The 14,281-nt window shown below is 41.1% G+C and overlaps 1 protein-coding gene across 2 annotated transcripts in view; it reads left to right on the forward strand.

The window, feature by feature from the left end:
- Positions 1 to 528: 528 nt before the first annotated feature.
- IREB2 (iron responsive element binding protein 2) overlaps positions 529 to 14,281 on the forward strand; it is a 42,563-nt gene continuing 28,810 nt past the window's right edge. The window contains exons 1-7 of one of the 2 annotated variants that reach the window (XM_075273761.1): positions 529 to 632; positions 3,947 to 4,004; positions 4,127 to 4,216; positions 7,175 to 7,340; positions 10,105 to 10,242; positions 11,357 to 11,572; positions 11,684 to 11,753. In XM_075273761.1, the coding sequence (XP_075129862.1) occupies positions 576 to 632; positions 3,947 to 4,004; positions 4,127 to 4,216; positions 7,175 to 7,340; positions 10,105 to 10,242; positions 11,357 to 11,572; positions 11,684 to 11,753 (795 nt within the window). In that variant the 5' untranslated portion in view covers positions 529 to 575. The remainder of the gene's footprint in view (positions 633 to 3,946; positions 4,005 to 4,126; positions 4,217 to 7,174; positions 7,341 to 10,104; positions 10,243 to 11,356; positions 11,573 to 11,683; positions 11,754 to 14,281) is intronic. The other variant, XM_075273762.1, reaches the window with a different exon arrangement.

Consider the following 14,281-nt stretch of genomic DNA (forward strand, 5'->3'; position numbering starts at 1 on the left):
GATTTATATATTTTTGTTACTATGCATGACACACTATGTGATATATTATTAAAGAATAAGATGTATTTTTTAGAGTATATTCACACACAGCTGTTGTTGTGCAGTAAACAATGCTGCAAAACTACATCAGATTTTGATCACATCTTTTCCCTGCAGTTTTTTTTTTTTTAATCTATGTGTGAATATACCCTTATAGGGTTAATAGCATTCTTTATTAAATAAAAAAAAAAAAAAAAAAAAATCTTTGAGCCATTTTGCCAAAATTCGGACACCCAGACAACATGGAAATCAAATGTGAACAACAAAAATGTGACTTACATGTATTTCTCACATCCCACTATACTCTTAGTCGGCTACTTCAGCACAAGAGCACACACCACCCAGGCTGCAATCATTTAAGTTGTTTAATTGTTTTACTTCTTCTGTTTGTCTGTGTCATTTTAAATAAAGTTCCTTGTGTAGCAGATAAGAAGGCAACATTTACAGTGTTTGCTTTTCTTCCCAAATAAAGTTTTATGAAAAAAAAAAATCTGCAAAGTCGACGTCATCGGGCAGCTGGCTCCGGTGGAGTCAACATGGCGACTGTAAGCTCGGGAGTTGACGGGGAGACGGAGACATCGTCGCTTCGCTCGGTGAGCTGTGACCTCAGGGACTTGTACTTGTTATGTGGATTGTGGTCACCCGCCTCGCCCTTGTGTTCGCCATGTCTGCTTTGTGCTCTGTGCTCTTCTTACTTGCCATGGATGGTGCATTCCTTGCTGTTGTTTTGCTATAGCCCTTCTGTCTTCCACTCCAGGCATGCTGTCAGTTTTCCTCATGTCATGGTGCTGTGGCTTTTAGTAGGCCCCTTGTGCAGTCTAGTATAATACCTTCTTTGTTATAGTACAGTACATTATTATTATAACACCTGTATATTATATTATTTTTATTAGCCAGTGTCTGTACCCTGCTAAGTAGACCCATGAAGTAACCTATGATCTGTATAGACTGCTTACAGTCTGATCACAGTCATTTTTCATGGGGCTTCCTCTTGTCTCTGCATAGCCCCTCTTATCTGTTATGTATGTACCCCACTCATGTCATTGGAAGAAACCCCAGCGTTTGAGGGGGTGTCAGGGCTGCTGAAAATAAATGTCTAATACCGTAGTGACTAGGAAAAAAAAATATTTTTTTATCCATCCACCACTGTCAATTGTCATCAATCATTCTTGTGGTGTTTTGCCCTTAACATCCTACCAGAGCTGTCACTATGGCCATGACTTTACATCAGTCTGAGGTGGGATAATGGTTCTAGAGAGTTGATATTTTTCCCACATTTGGTAGGCACAGCACTCTATGCCCACCCCAATGGCTTCCATATTCATGTATAGGACATATTCATGTATAGGACATGAAGACAAGGGTGGTCCAGTTATGATCAGCTGCCTGTGCCTTTATATACTACAATGAATTGCCTGGTGATGTTTCATAGGAAAGTTAAAAAAAAAAAAAACAAGCAGATATTGTTAATGAAGGAACTGAAGACTCCATTAAACCTTTGTACAACTTTAGATATTCTGTCAGTGTCATTAATACATTTTGGTAATATACATTATTAACAAATGTCTCCTTTCTGTGAAATCCTGTACTGTTTTACACTTTCCCTTGCTTCTGTAATGAGAGCTGTTTCTGCCTCACTGAATGTTACAGTGTATCCGGCTGTGTAAGTTAGAGAAAGTGAGGGTAGTGGAGGGTCACTTCAAACAGTAAGCATTGTAGCCTCATTTTCTGTACCTTTTAAACATCCCTGTACACAGTAATATTCAGCAAGAGGCAGAAAGAGTGATGGTCAGTTCCTAGGACGTTCTGATGTTGGGAAATTACAGTACGCTTGTTTGATTCAATGCATAAAGTTCTGGAACTTTTGTTCTTTTTTTCCTGTACTGAATCAAGTGATCTTGTCTGTACACAAGAAGTAAACAGAAACTTGGTATCAATCCAGCCACAGTGCATTTTGCTGAATACCTTCATACCTTTTAGATTGTTCAAGAGATGCACCATCGTGCATTGTGCATAAAAAAACCTCCACCATTATAATCAATGGTTTCCTGTATCTGTTTGTGCCTGTCATTTTTGGGATTTAGTGATGTTCGTTTTTCTGTTCTTCTGGTGCTCCATTAGGGTGCATTCAGACTACGTAACGCCGGGCGTGTATGAGAGCCGTACACGCCGGCATTACGGCAGACTGCCGAACACTTCCCATTCACTTCAATGGGAGCGCTCGTAACAGCGGCGTTTACGAGCGCTCCCATTGAAGTGAATGGGAAGTGTTCGGCAGTCTGCCGTAATGCCGGCGTGTACGGCTCTCATACACGCCCGGCGTTACGTAGTCTGCATGCACCCTTAGGGTGAATTCACACTGAGTAAACGCTAGCTTATTCTGAACGTAAAACACGTTCAGAATAAGCGGCGTCTAAAGCAGCTCCATTCATTTCTATGGGAGCGGGGATACGAGCGCTCCCCATAGAAATGAATGGGCTGCTTCTTTCACTCCGTGCAGTCCCATTGAAGTGAATGGGGAGTGCCGGCGTATACGGCAAGCTCTGCTCATGCCGGAGCGTACACGCCGGCACTCCCCATTCACTTCAATGGGACTGCACGGAGTGAAAGAAGCAGCCCATTCATTTCTATGGGGAGCGCTCGTATCCCCGCTCCCATAGAAATGAATGGAGCTGCTTTAGACGCCGCTTATTCTGAACGTGTTTTACGTTCAGAATAAGCTAGCGTTTACTCAGTGTGAATTCACCCTTAAACCAGATGAATGGATTGGAAAGCACTGATATAAATGTATCATAAATGAGTGGAATGCCAGAGCTGTCAGTGTTTTGTGCAGTAGGATCTCAGCATCTAGCAAATCTAGTTTTTCTGTCCTACCTTTTACTTTTCGTCTGAGATCAGTAACACTGGTGTCTAAACATAGCAATCGCATGTTTGTTAGTCCATGCCATAGATTCATATTTACCTAGGAATCAGTATGGTCTGCAAAATACCTGTGGTTTGCATAAAGGCGTTTTCCAGGGCTCACATATTGATAGATAATAACTATGTGAGTGATGGGGCCCACCACAGTTGACCTGGTTGAAGTCCACAGGTTCACCGCATACCAAGCACAGCCCTGTACATTGTGTAGGGATTGTGCCTGGTATTACAGTTCTACCCCTTTCACTTGAATTGGACTGAACTGCTGCTGTAACATGTGACCAAAGGACAAGACTGCATTGGCACAGGGAAAAGGCCGTGGTACTCAAGAGCCCTGCAGCCTCTTCAAGCAGCTAATATGTGAGGGTCCAGGGTAATAGTCTCCAACTAATCACATATTTATGACCTATTCTAAGGACAGATCATCAATAAGAAAATCCCTTAAAAATAGTTTTAAGATGGAAGACACTTGTTTAGGGGTTTGTTTGTTTTTTTTAATACGTGGTTTTTCTCAGTCTTGGAGCCTCTTCTTAAAATCGGGAGTCCTCCTCCACACTGTTTCTTACACATCTTTGGAACTACCCCGACTTGTGTAAGAACAAATCCAAGATGTTACACGCAGCAAAATGTACAGCATATGCTCCATGCACCATCTCAGACTTCTTCTTACACAAGCTTGTGTAGTTCCAAGGAAGTGTAAGAAACAGTGAAGAGGAGGTGGTCCTGTAGGTTCATATAAGAGGCTTCTACTATTAACCACATAGCTTTATGCCTATCTAGAAAAATGCAGTGTAGCAGACTTAATTTTCTCATGTGAGTTAAGGTCTGATAACACTTTTATTACTTTCTTAACTGACCCCTTATATATCAGTTTGATCTAGTATATTAAGACAAGTACCTTACAGATCAACAAAATAATAAAATTGTTTTATTTGCCTGTTTTGATGAAGACATGTTTTTTTTTATATGGTTTATTATATTTTCTCAGGGCGGTGTCCGGCCCGGTCAGGGAGATAAGAGGATGACTGGCTCAGCTAATGTTAAAGGTAGATACTTAAAGAACTCACTGTCATGAGATACTATATATATAATTTTTTTTTTTTTTTTTTTGGTAGTGTCAATGTCTAATACATTTCTTCTTGTATTTTCTTCTTGTATTGTTTCACAGAGAACCCCTTCAAGTACTTGGTGGAAACACTTGAGTGCAGCCCGGATAAGACTTTTTTCAATATTTCAAAATTGCAGGGCTCAGAGTACGGTGAGTAGTGAACAGCTAAAATAATATACAGGTTTATGGTGTAGTAAAAATACCTATCAACTGTTTTACAGGACAATAAATATAGGTCTTTATGTTTTAGTGTATTTACACAATAAGAAAAGATTGTTTTTGGAGAAAAATCATTTTTATGTCGCTGGGTTGTGAGAACAGTAACCTTTAGACTTTTCCATAGATGTAGCTGGATGAGGACTTGTTTTTTTATATGATTGGTTGAAGTCTTTATTGTTACTATTACAGGAGTACATGTAATATATTGATAAGGCAATGTTCACATCTGCATGAGAGTCTGTTTGAAATGAAGCAATGGAGGAGCCCCATTATAGTCGGTGGACAAATCCATCTTAAATGCTAATCTGTTTTTCTGGTTTTACAAAGGACCAGAAGAGCGCATTATGCATTGCAAATGAGAAAGCACCCTTTAGCTGGGGAGGGAGGGATTCATTCAAAATCCCATGATTCCGCCATTTTTTTTCACTTTCTCTTCAGTCCGTGTCAAAATCCACCTGCAAAAAACTCTGTGAACATACTCTTACAGTAGCAAGATGCAGTATGAACACAATGGTCTGAAGATGTTCATTGAGAGTATGGGAGAGTATGACATGCAGTGTGCACTGAAGGGGAAGTAGATGAGCTGTAACCATTACTTATTGTGAATGGTGGTCCCTATGTTATCTAAGTACATGATGCCTATCATTCTAATTGTCAACATACACTCACCGGCCACTTTATTAGGTACACCATGCTAGTAACGGGTTGGACCCCCTTTTGCCTTCAGAACTGCCTCAATTCTTCGTGGCATAGATTCAACAAGGTGCTGGAAGCATTCCTCAGAGATTTTGGTCCATATTGACATGATGGCATCACACAGTTGCCGCAGATTTGTCGGCTGCACATCCATGATGCGAATCTCCCGTTCCACCACATCCCAAAGATGCTCTATTGGATTGAGATCTGGTGACTGTGGAGGCCATTGGAGTACAGTGAACTCATTGTCATGTTCAAGAAACCAGTCTGAGATGATTCCAGCTTTATGACATGGCGCATTATCCTGCTGAAAGTAGCCATCAGATGTTGGGTACATTGTGGTCATAAAGGGATGGACATGGTCAGCAACAATACTCAGGTAGGCTTTGGCGTTGCAACGATGCTCAATTGGTACCAAGGGGCCCAAAGAGTGCCAAGAAAATATTCCCCACACCATGACACCACCACCACCAGCCTGAACCGTTGATACAAGGCAGGATGGATCCATGCTTTCATGTTGTTGACGCCAAATTCTGACCCTACCATCCGAATGTCGCAGCAGAAATCGAGACTCATCAGACCAGGCAACGTTTTTCCAATCTTCAATTGTCCAATTTCGATGAGCTTGTGCAAATTGTAGCCTCAGTTTCCTGTTCTTAGCTGAAAGGAGTGGCACCCGGTGTGGTCTTCTGCTGCTGTAGCCCATCTGTAGCCTCAAAGTTCGACGTACTGTGCGTTCAGAGATGCTCTTCTGGCTACCTTTGTTGTAACGGGTGGCTATTTGAGTCACTGTTGCCTTTCTATCAGCTCGAACCAGTCTGGCCATTCTCCTCTGACCTCTGGCATCAACAACGCATTTCCGCCCACAGAACTGCCGCTCACTGGATGTTTTTTCTTTTTCGGACCATTCTCTGTAAACCCTAGAGATGACTGTGCGTGAAAATCCCAGTAGATCAGCAGTTTCTGAAATACTCAGACCAGCCCTTCTGGCACCAACAACCATGCCACGTTCAAAGGCACTCAAATCACCTTTCTTCCCCATACTGATGCTCGGTTTGAACTGCAGGAGATTGTCTTGACCATGTCTACATGCCTAAATGCACTGAGTTGCCGCCATGTGATTGGCTGATTAGAAATGAAGTGTTAACGAGCAGTTGGACAGGTGTACCTAATAAAGTGGCCGGTGAGTGTATTCTGTACTGATAATGAGGTAACACCACACAACAGGAAGTGTCAGGATATTGTTAGGCTTAGAGGCTAGAGTGAACACTGTAGGATTTTTGATGCTTTTAAACTATGAATACTGACATCGAAATTTGAAAAAGATCAACAAAAAAATAGCAAAAACATAATAAAAAAAAAATAGGTCATTTTCTGATTACACATTCCTTTTAAAGGGTTCCATGTTACACAGTTTGGCCCAGATACAAATAGTTTGATAGTACAAACTTAGACAGGCAGTCTAGCAATGCATCATTTTACCACAATGGTTAATCCTAGATGATAAATCTGGTGTATCTTTACACTGTGTAATCTAGGTTTATACCACCTTTCAGTTGTCTTACTTTGCTAAAAATGCCCCAAAGATACTGTACTCATGACAGCCTGGAGCCTTATGAAGGCTCCCAGGCCTGTCTTAACTATATATCTTTTAAAAGAAAAATTCAAATCCTCCCCCATTTTTCTAGTTCTCAAATAAAGATAAAAAAAAAACATAAATTAAGCATCCCGTGTCCAAAAATGCACATTGGACAGCTGTTGACTTTCTCAGGGCTTGTTTACATCTGCGCCCGGTCTCCGTTCATACAGGTTTCCGTTTCCTGCACAAAACAGAGCAGGAGACGGAAACCTGCGGGACTCTTTCATACCCATTCATTTGAATGGGTTTGAAAGATGTCGGTCAGTGATCGCCGGTGAGCGTTTTATGCTCTCCGCCACAAAACCGTTTTTTTTAAATCTGACACAGTCAGACATGCAGTACTCTGTGTCCGGTTTAAAAAAAACGGTTTCGCATCGGAGAGCATAAAAGGCTCACCGGCGCACACGGCCGGACCCGGTCTGACAGCTTTCCGTCTTCTGCATGCAGAAGATGGAAAGCTCAGAACGACTCCGGGTGCTAGTGTGAACCTAGCGTGAGACACCCCCTTTAATTGTTCACTAGATTATATTTTTAACACTTTCTTTCTGTTGCAGATGCCTTGCCTTTCTGCATCAGAGTTATGCTGGAAGCTGTAGTGCGTAACTGTGATGGGGTGTTGGTAAAGGAGGACGATGCTATGAAAGTCTTGAGGTGGAAAACTAACTGTGAATGCCAAGAAATTCCCTTCCTTCCAGCTCGTGTTGTCCTGCAGGATTTCACGTGAGTATTGTGTGGTAGTGATTGTTGATCGCACAAAAGAGGCTTCTGTACTTTTATCAATGGTATAATCACATCACATAACTGAAAATAAGTGGTATATATTTTATTTTTTTAAATTAATTTAGAAGGAATTCCTTAGGTATTTTTTTCGAGCTAAAATGTTATTTTTTAATTGGGGGGAAGGTTGGGGTAAAAACAAAACAGAAACTACTAACCTGTCCTGGTGCTCTGGTGTCCTGCTGCTCAGCTGTCCTTTGCAGAAGAACTCGACGGCTATGACATCCCATGTCTTTCGGCGGTCATGTGCGATGGGGACTTCACGGCCTTAATAAAAGATAGAATTTTAGCTTGGTAAACCCCTTCAACTATACATAAGTATGTATATAGACAGTATAGGAGGATTCCCATACTGTCCTATAGACAGTATAGGAGGGTTTATGTCCTGAATTATAACAACCTCCAGGAAATGGAATACAGCCACAACCTTAAAAATCCAGGAGAGATCTTGTGAACAGTACTATTGTCTTGACTTAAATTAAATGAAAAATTACAGTTCAGTCAATAACATTATAAAGCAACTTTTCATAAATGAATAGTGTAGGTGAATAAAGGAAATCTTGTCATATATTAAAGAACTATCTCATTTTCCATTTATAAAGGGTTACATTCTACATAGAAGTTTATGTAGAGGGGAGGGGGAGAAAGAGGTGCAGTTTTGGCTGCAGTTTTTTAACGCTACTAACGCTAACATACAAAGCCATCCACAACCTGTCCTCTCCATATATCTCTGACCTAATCTCCCGCTACCTGCCCACACGTAACCTCAGATCCTCCAACGACCTCCTACTCCGCTCTGCTCTCATCCGCTCCTCGCACAACCGTCTCCAAGATTTCTCCTGCACATCCCCCATACTCTGGAACTCCTTACCACGACACATAAGACTGACCCCCACAATCACAGGATTCAAGAAGGCCCTGAAGACTCACCTATTCAGGAAGGCCTACAACCTCCAATAACACTATCACCGCACTGACATCTGTACAGTCTCCCCCTCTCCTTCTGTCTCTACCCCTCTTACCTCATAGACTGTAAGCCCTCACGGGCAGGGCCCTCTACCCCACTGTGCCAGTCAGTCATTACTAGTATTATATCTACCTGTATATTTTGTGTATTGTATGTAACCCCCAAATGTAAAGCACCATGGAATTAATGGTGCTATATAAATTAAATAATAATAATTATTATTATTATAACTCTGCTACACTATGAGTCAGGGAGCTGTTTTAACACTGCTATTTTTCAAGATAAGCCTCTAATACCTGCATGTTTTTAATGAAGTTTATTTAAAATTTTCAGGTCAAGATCTATATTTAAAAATAAAATAAATAAATAAAAATCCCATAATTCTACTGTTTTTACACTGGCCACTTACCCTAATAATATGCTTACATTTCTGTTCTGTATGCTATATACCATTCTGCTTATTTTTCAGCAGTCATTTTATCATCATAAAGGGCAGGATTATAATGGAAAAGAACACCTCTATTATAGAATCCCCCTCCCCCCCCATCCCCATTCACAATAGATGATGCCCTCAGCATACCTACTCCCTCCCCTCCCTACACAATTACCTCTGGACAGGGCAGGTCTAAAAACTGATCCCACAGACATCAGTAAATCTCTCCAGTCTATTGCAGCTTCATGTGGCTGCTACACAACCTGATTTTAACCCATTCCTGACATCCACTGTAATAGTATGGTGAATGCCTGGTCTTTAAATATGGTGGCCGCTCTGCTTCATCAGAGATTCAGATATCGAGGAGAGACTTTAATACTTCTCATCGGAATTTACTCAGGAACTTCTTTTTGCTATTAGAAACACCACAAATATAGACGTTCGGGAGAAGCAAACCATTCGTGATGAAAGGTTTGCAGGGCTTAGGACAAAAACAAAAAAATATTTCCCATTCACAAGAATTTAGGTCTAATTCGGGATGAGTGGCTGGCTACATCCAGAGAAAAGGCTCTCATTAGAATAGCCTATTCCCTGAGGTGTTTGGGAGTTACAGAAACCACCAAATGTGGCTTTTCAACACTGTTTCCTTAACTCTTATAGAGGTAAACAGAAGTCATGGAAACTGTAGCAGTTTTGTTATTTCCTAAACTCGGTGAGGGTATGTAAGTGGAGTAGCTCACTGTACTTTGTTGTTTCTGTCATTTCTATTTCCAAAACGTCTAGCTGTTTCCATGTTTCCTGGTGGTCACGACTATAGCCTCATATTCCCATGCTTGGCCAAGATGGGAATACGCCTTTAGTGTGATTACATTTAGCCTATAATTTTTTTTTTTTTTTTATTGAAAAGTGCATAACAGAACAGATAATACAGTGGAAGACAATAGAATGTAAGCACAAATAAACAAAAAGAAAAACTACACATGAATAGAAATAAGCCACAACATCATCTCCCTCCGTCCCCAAACCCCACCCACCGCCCGCCCTTTATCCAATAATTTAACTCCTATAACCATTTAAGTACTTTGTCGGTCATAAAGCATGAAGCAACACGCGTAAAGATCCAGATGAAACCTAGAATTTACATCTGAAGTGCTGTTCAGGTTAATAACTGTTGTACGTAATGAAAATATTTAGGCATTGATGTTGTAGACCTTATTAACTAGTTTAAAAAAAATTATTTTTGCCTGGTCTTCCTTCTGTGTTTTGTGAAAACTGCTATTGAAATATATATATTTTTCTTACTGTAGTGGCATTCCTGCAATGGTTGACTTTGCTGCAATGAGAGATGCTTTGAAGAAACTTGACAGAGATCCACACCTGGTGAATCCAGCCTGTCCAACTGATCTCATTGTTGATCATTCTTTGCAGTTGGATTTTTCTAAATGGTATTTTACTTAATTAATACATCTTGCATGTTCTTCCTCTAAACACATTTTTGTAGGTTACTTTAAAGAGATCCTCTCAATAGATTTGGGGTTCCTAAAACAGCAACATGCCCTTATCCTGGGGTTTAGGGCCCCAAATCTGATTACGCCAGTCCCATCCGTTGTGGCAGAAACTGTCTTATTCTAACAGAGATGAGTTACGACTCTTCACCTGCAGCTCCCAATACATTCGCATTGAAGCACGCTGTGCTGTCCAGTGGCTTTAGTTGGACATTCGATATGTGACAGCAACTACCAGAAAAGTCATAACTCATCTGCAGCAGAATAAAACTTTTTATTTTTTTCTACTGTATACATCAGGCTTGAGGCCCTAAACCCCCGAGAGGAAAAAAAAATGTTTTTCTTTGGAGACCATGGAATGTGAAAAAGGGCTTGGTCCAGTGCACATGATCTCTGAAACCAATCAGAGGCCTGAGGAAAGGTCACGGGATGTAACAGGTGACATATTCAAGTGCCATCCCGTGCCCTTTCCTTAGGCTGCTGATTGGCCTCAGCAGTGATGTGTGGTGTGTTTGCTTTTATTCCACCTTCCAGAGAAAAAGGTTTTTTTTTTTTTTCCCCTGGACAACCCCCTTTTAAGGACAGTTGGTCACACTACTGTACATACCTTTCTTGTGTAAAAATTCAGCCCTTCTGATGAGAAATTCGACTTTTATTCCATATGCAAATGAACTATTTGTAGCACTCAGAGCAGGGCCACATCTGCTGGAGCACCATCTTCTTTTGTGGTCTCTGCATATGTCTAAGGAACATGTGAAGTCTTCCACTGCTGGACGTAGCATTGGGTGATGACCTAAGAATATCGGTACTACAGCAGGTGTCCCCTGGTTGAGTGGACCCAAAACTTAATCTTAATATCTAAAAGGTAAGATTGCATTTTGACAATGCCACCAAACAGCCGAGCAGCAGTATATAACAGTTTTTTTTGCTAGTAGTAGACTTTAAGTACAACATTGTTTTATGTAGCAAAGTTTTTTATGTGCATTATTTGTGTTTTAGGAAGTTACTTTAAGTGTACCAAATAGCCTATTAGTCACATGACTCTTTCTCACAGCAGTGCAGCACAGACTGTTCCTACCACAATCTCAGTTGATTCACATAGACCAGCGTCCAAGCACTCGCCAGCTAAAGCAGCAGGTACTAAATCCCACTGTAGAGGACAAAGTAGCTGCAAGGGAGCCTGTGATTCTGGAACATCAAGCAGGATCTCTCGTGAACAGATTGAGAACACCCCAATGTTATGTCCTTTCCATTTGCAACCCATCCCTGAGTAAGACTCCTTTTATAATATTCTAAAGAACAGTTTTACTTTTAATAATTTATTGTTCCTTACAAAGACCAAATTTTTATATTTAACTTTTTGTGCTTCCTCTATTTATAGACCAGAAGCTGCATTAAAGAGTCTTGAGATTGAATTTAACCGGAATAAAGAAAGGCTTCAATTTTTTAAGGTAAGGTTAGTGGAATTATTGATTATATGGCACATCTTTTGGGACTTTACATTTCACTAAATGAAGCCCCCGGCTATTGTGTTTGGCCAGGGGTTTCGACTGAGTGCTTCAGCGAGAATGTGTTCTGAATCCTTCATTTGTAATAGCTGGACTCTTTGGGAGGCATTTATCAAGACTCTTGTCTTCTTATTCTGCTTCCCATCCCATATTTATTTATTTATATTGATTTATTTATTTATATGTAATATTTGTAGTAACATTTTATGATGCATTTGTAATATGTACCCGTTTTAAAACACAAAAAAGGGGAACTGCATTTCAGTACATGGGCAGCATTTCAGTACTTGGACATCTTGCACCTTTTTAGTGAACTAGGAGAATGGAAGTACTCCTCAGAAAAAAAAAAAAAGAGCAAGAAAAAGATGCAGTTAATGAAGCAGCTAAAGTCTGTGGAAACTGAGCTGCAGTACCCGCACCTGGCTAATTTTGGCTCTGTGCAGTGCATAGTATGTGCAGAGGAAGTGTCTTTGTGCAGCTCATCGGTGGGGATGGGGGGGCACCTATCAGGTCTCCACCAATCAGATGTTTATGGCCTATACTAAGGATAGGCCATGAGTTTAACCCCTTAACGACCGGCCCATAGGGAATCTACGTCGGCACTGACAGGTCCTTCCTGACTGCCCTATAGGAAAACTACGTCGGGCAGTCAGGGAAGGATTCCCTTTCAGTGCCGATGTAGTTGGAGCAAGTCTTAGCTGTATCTTACAGCTAAGACCTTGCTCCATAACCCCCCATCGGAGGGGGCTCCGATGGGGGGGGGTTTTAACCCCTTCAGTTCCGTGATCAAACATGATCACGGAACTGAAGCGGTTCCGCTGTGTTGCCGGTCAGATCGGCACCCCCCGCGGTGAGATCGGAGGGTGCCGATATACAAAACATGCAGTCTGGGGTCTGGCCAGTGACCCCAGACTGCCTGAGCCTCCATTACCTGGTTGATCCTGCCCCCAGTACTCAGGAAGCCAAGCGATGCGACTACATCGCTTGGCTTCCTGATACAGACTGGAGACACATGCAGCCTGTGTCTCCTGTGTCTCCAGCCTGTAATACTGATTCAGCAATGAAATCATTGCTGAATCAAGTGTCCTAAAAGGGAAACATAAAAAAGTGAAATAAAAAGTGAAAAATAAATAAATAAAGCTTTTGAAAAAAATAAATAAAGTTATAAAGCCCCAAAAATCCCCTTTTTTCTATAGAAAATGAGTTATGTAAAAAAAAAAACTAAAAATTAATAAAAACAATACATATTTGGTATCGCCGCGTCCGTAACAATCTGTACAATAAAACTGAAACAATATTTAATGTATATGGTAAACGTCGGGGGGAAAAAAAACGGAAAAAACCCGCCGGAAGTAGTGATTTTTCGCCATCTCACCTTAGAAAATATACTATAAAAAGTGATCAAAAAGTCATATGCACCCGACAACAGTACCAATAAAAAGCGCAGGTTGTCCCGCAAAAAATAAGCCCTCAACCAACACTGTCAACCAAAAAATAAAAATGTTACGCCTCTCAGAAGATGGCGATGCAAAAATCACTGATTTATGTCCCCAAATGTGTTTTTGTTCTGCAGAATTAGTATTGCATAAAAAAATACTATAAATGAGGTATCGCCGTAACCGTACCGACCCGCAGAATAAAGGTCACATGTTACTTATCCTGTACGCTGCATGGCGCAAAATTTAAAAGGTAGAATGCAATGCCAGAATTGATTTTTTTTTTTTTTTTTTTAATCCAGCAAAAAAAGAGTTAATAAAATGTATTCAATAGAATATAGGCACCCAAAAATGGTGTCATTACAAAATACATCTCATCCTGCAAACAACAAGCCCTTATATGGCCGCATCACCAGAAAAATAAAGAAAATATAGCATCTAACAATGTGAAGACAAAAACCCGCAAAATCGCCAAATCATTAGAACACGACTGGCTGCATCAGGAAGGGAATATATAAGCGGTGCGAGCGGATATCAGGGGACACCCCAGATTTACAGCTTATGAGGGAACAGACACCAGAAATGACCCCCAAAGTGACCCCCAGAGTGACTCCCCCAATCATAGGAGCTACTGGGACATAGTAGGGAATTTGGTGTCTGCAATGTTCTCCGCACAGCTTATATACTCCCTCTTCACCATCCGCTGTGCAGTCACGTCCAGATACTAATACTCACTACACCCCCTGAGAAATTCTATGAGGGGTGCAGTTTTCAAAATGGGGTCACTCCTTTGGGGAATCCACTTTTCTGGTACCTTACAGGCTCTACAAACATGACATCACGTCCAGATACCAAACATCCAAATCTGTGCTCCAAAAGCCACATCGCGCTCCTTCCCTTCTGCGCCCTGCTGTGCGCCCAAACTGCAGTTTATGTCACATGTATGACACATGTATGACACTGGTGTACCCGGGATAATGTACGTAATGTCATATGTGGGTATAAACTGATATAGGGGCACAGCCGGACACAGAA

This window comes from Leptodactylus fuscus, chromosome 5, assembly GCF_031893055.1.
Source record: "Leptodactylus fuscus isolate aLepFus1 chromosome 5, aLepFus1.hap2, whole genome shotgun sequence".
Taxonomy (NCBI): domain Eukaryota; kingdom Metazoa; phylum Chordata; class Amphibia; order Anura; family Leptodactylidae; genus Leptodactylus; species Leptodactylus fuscus.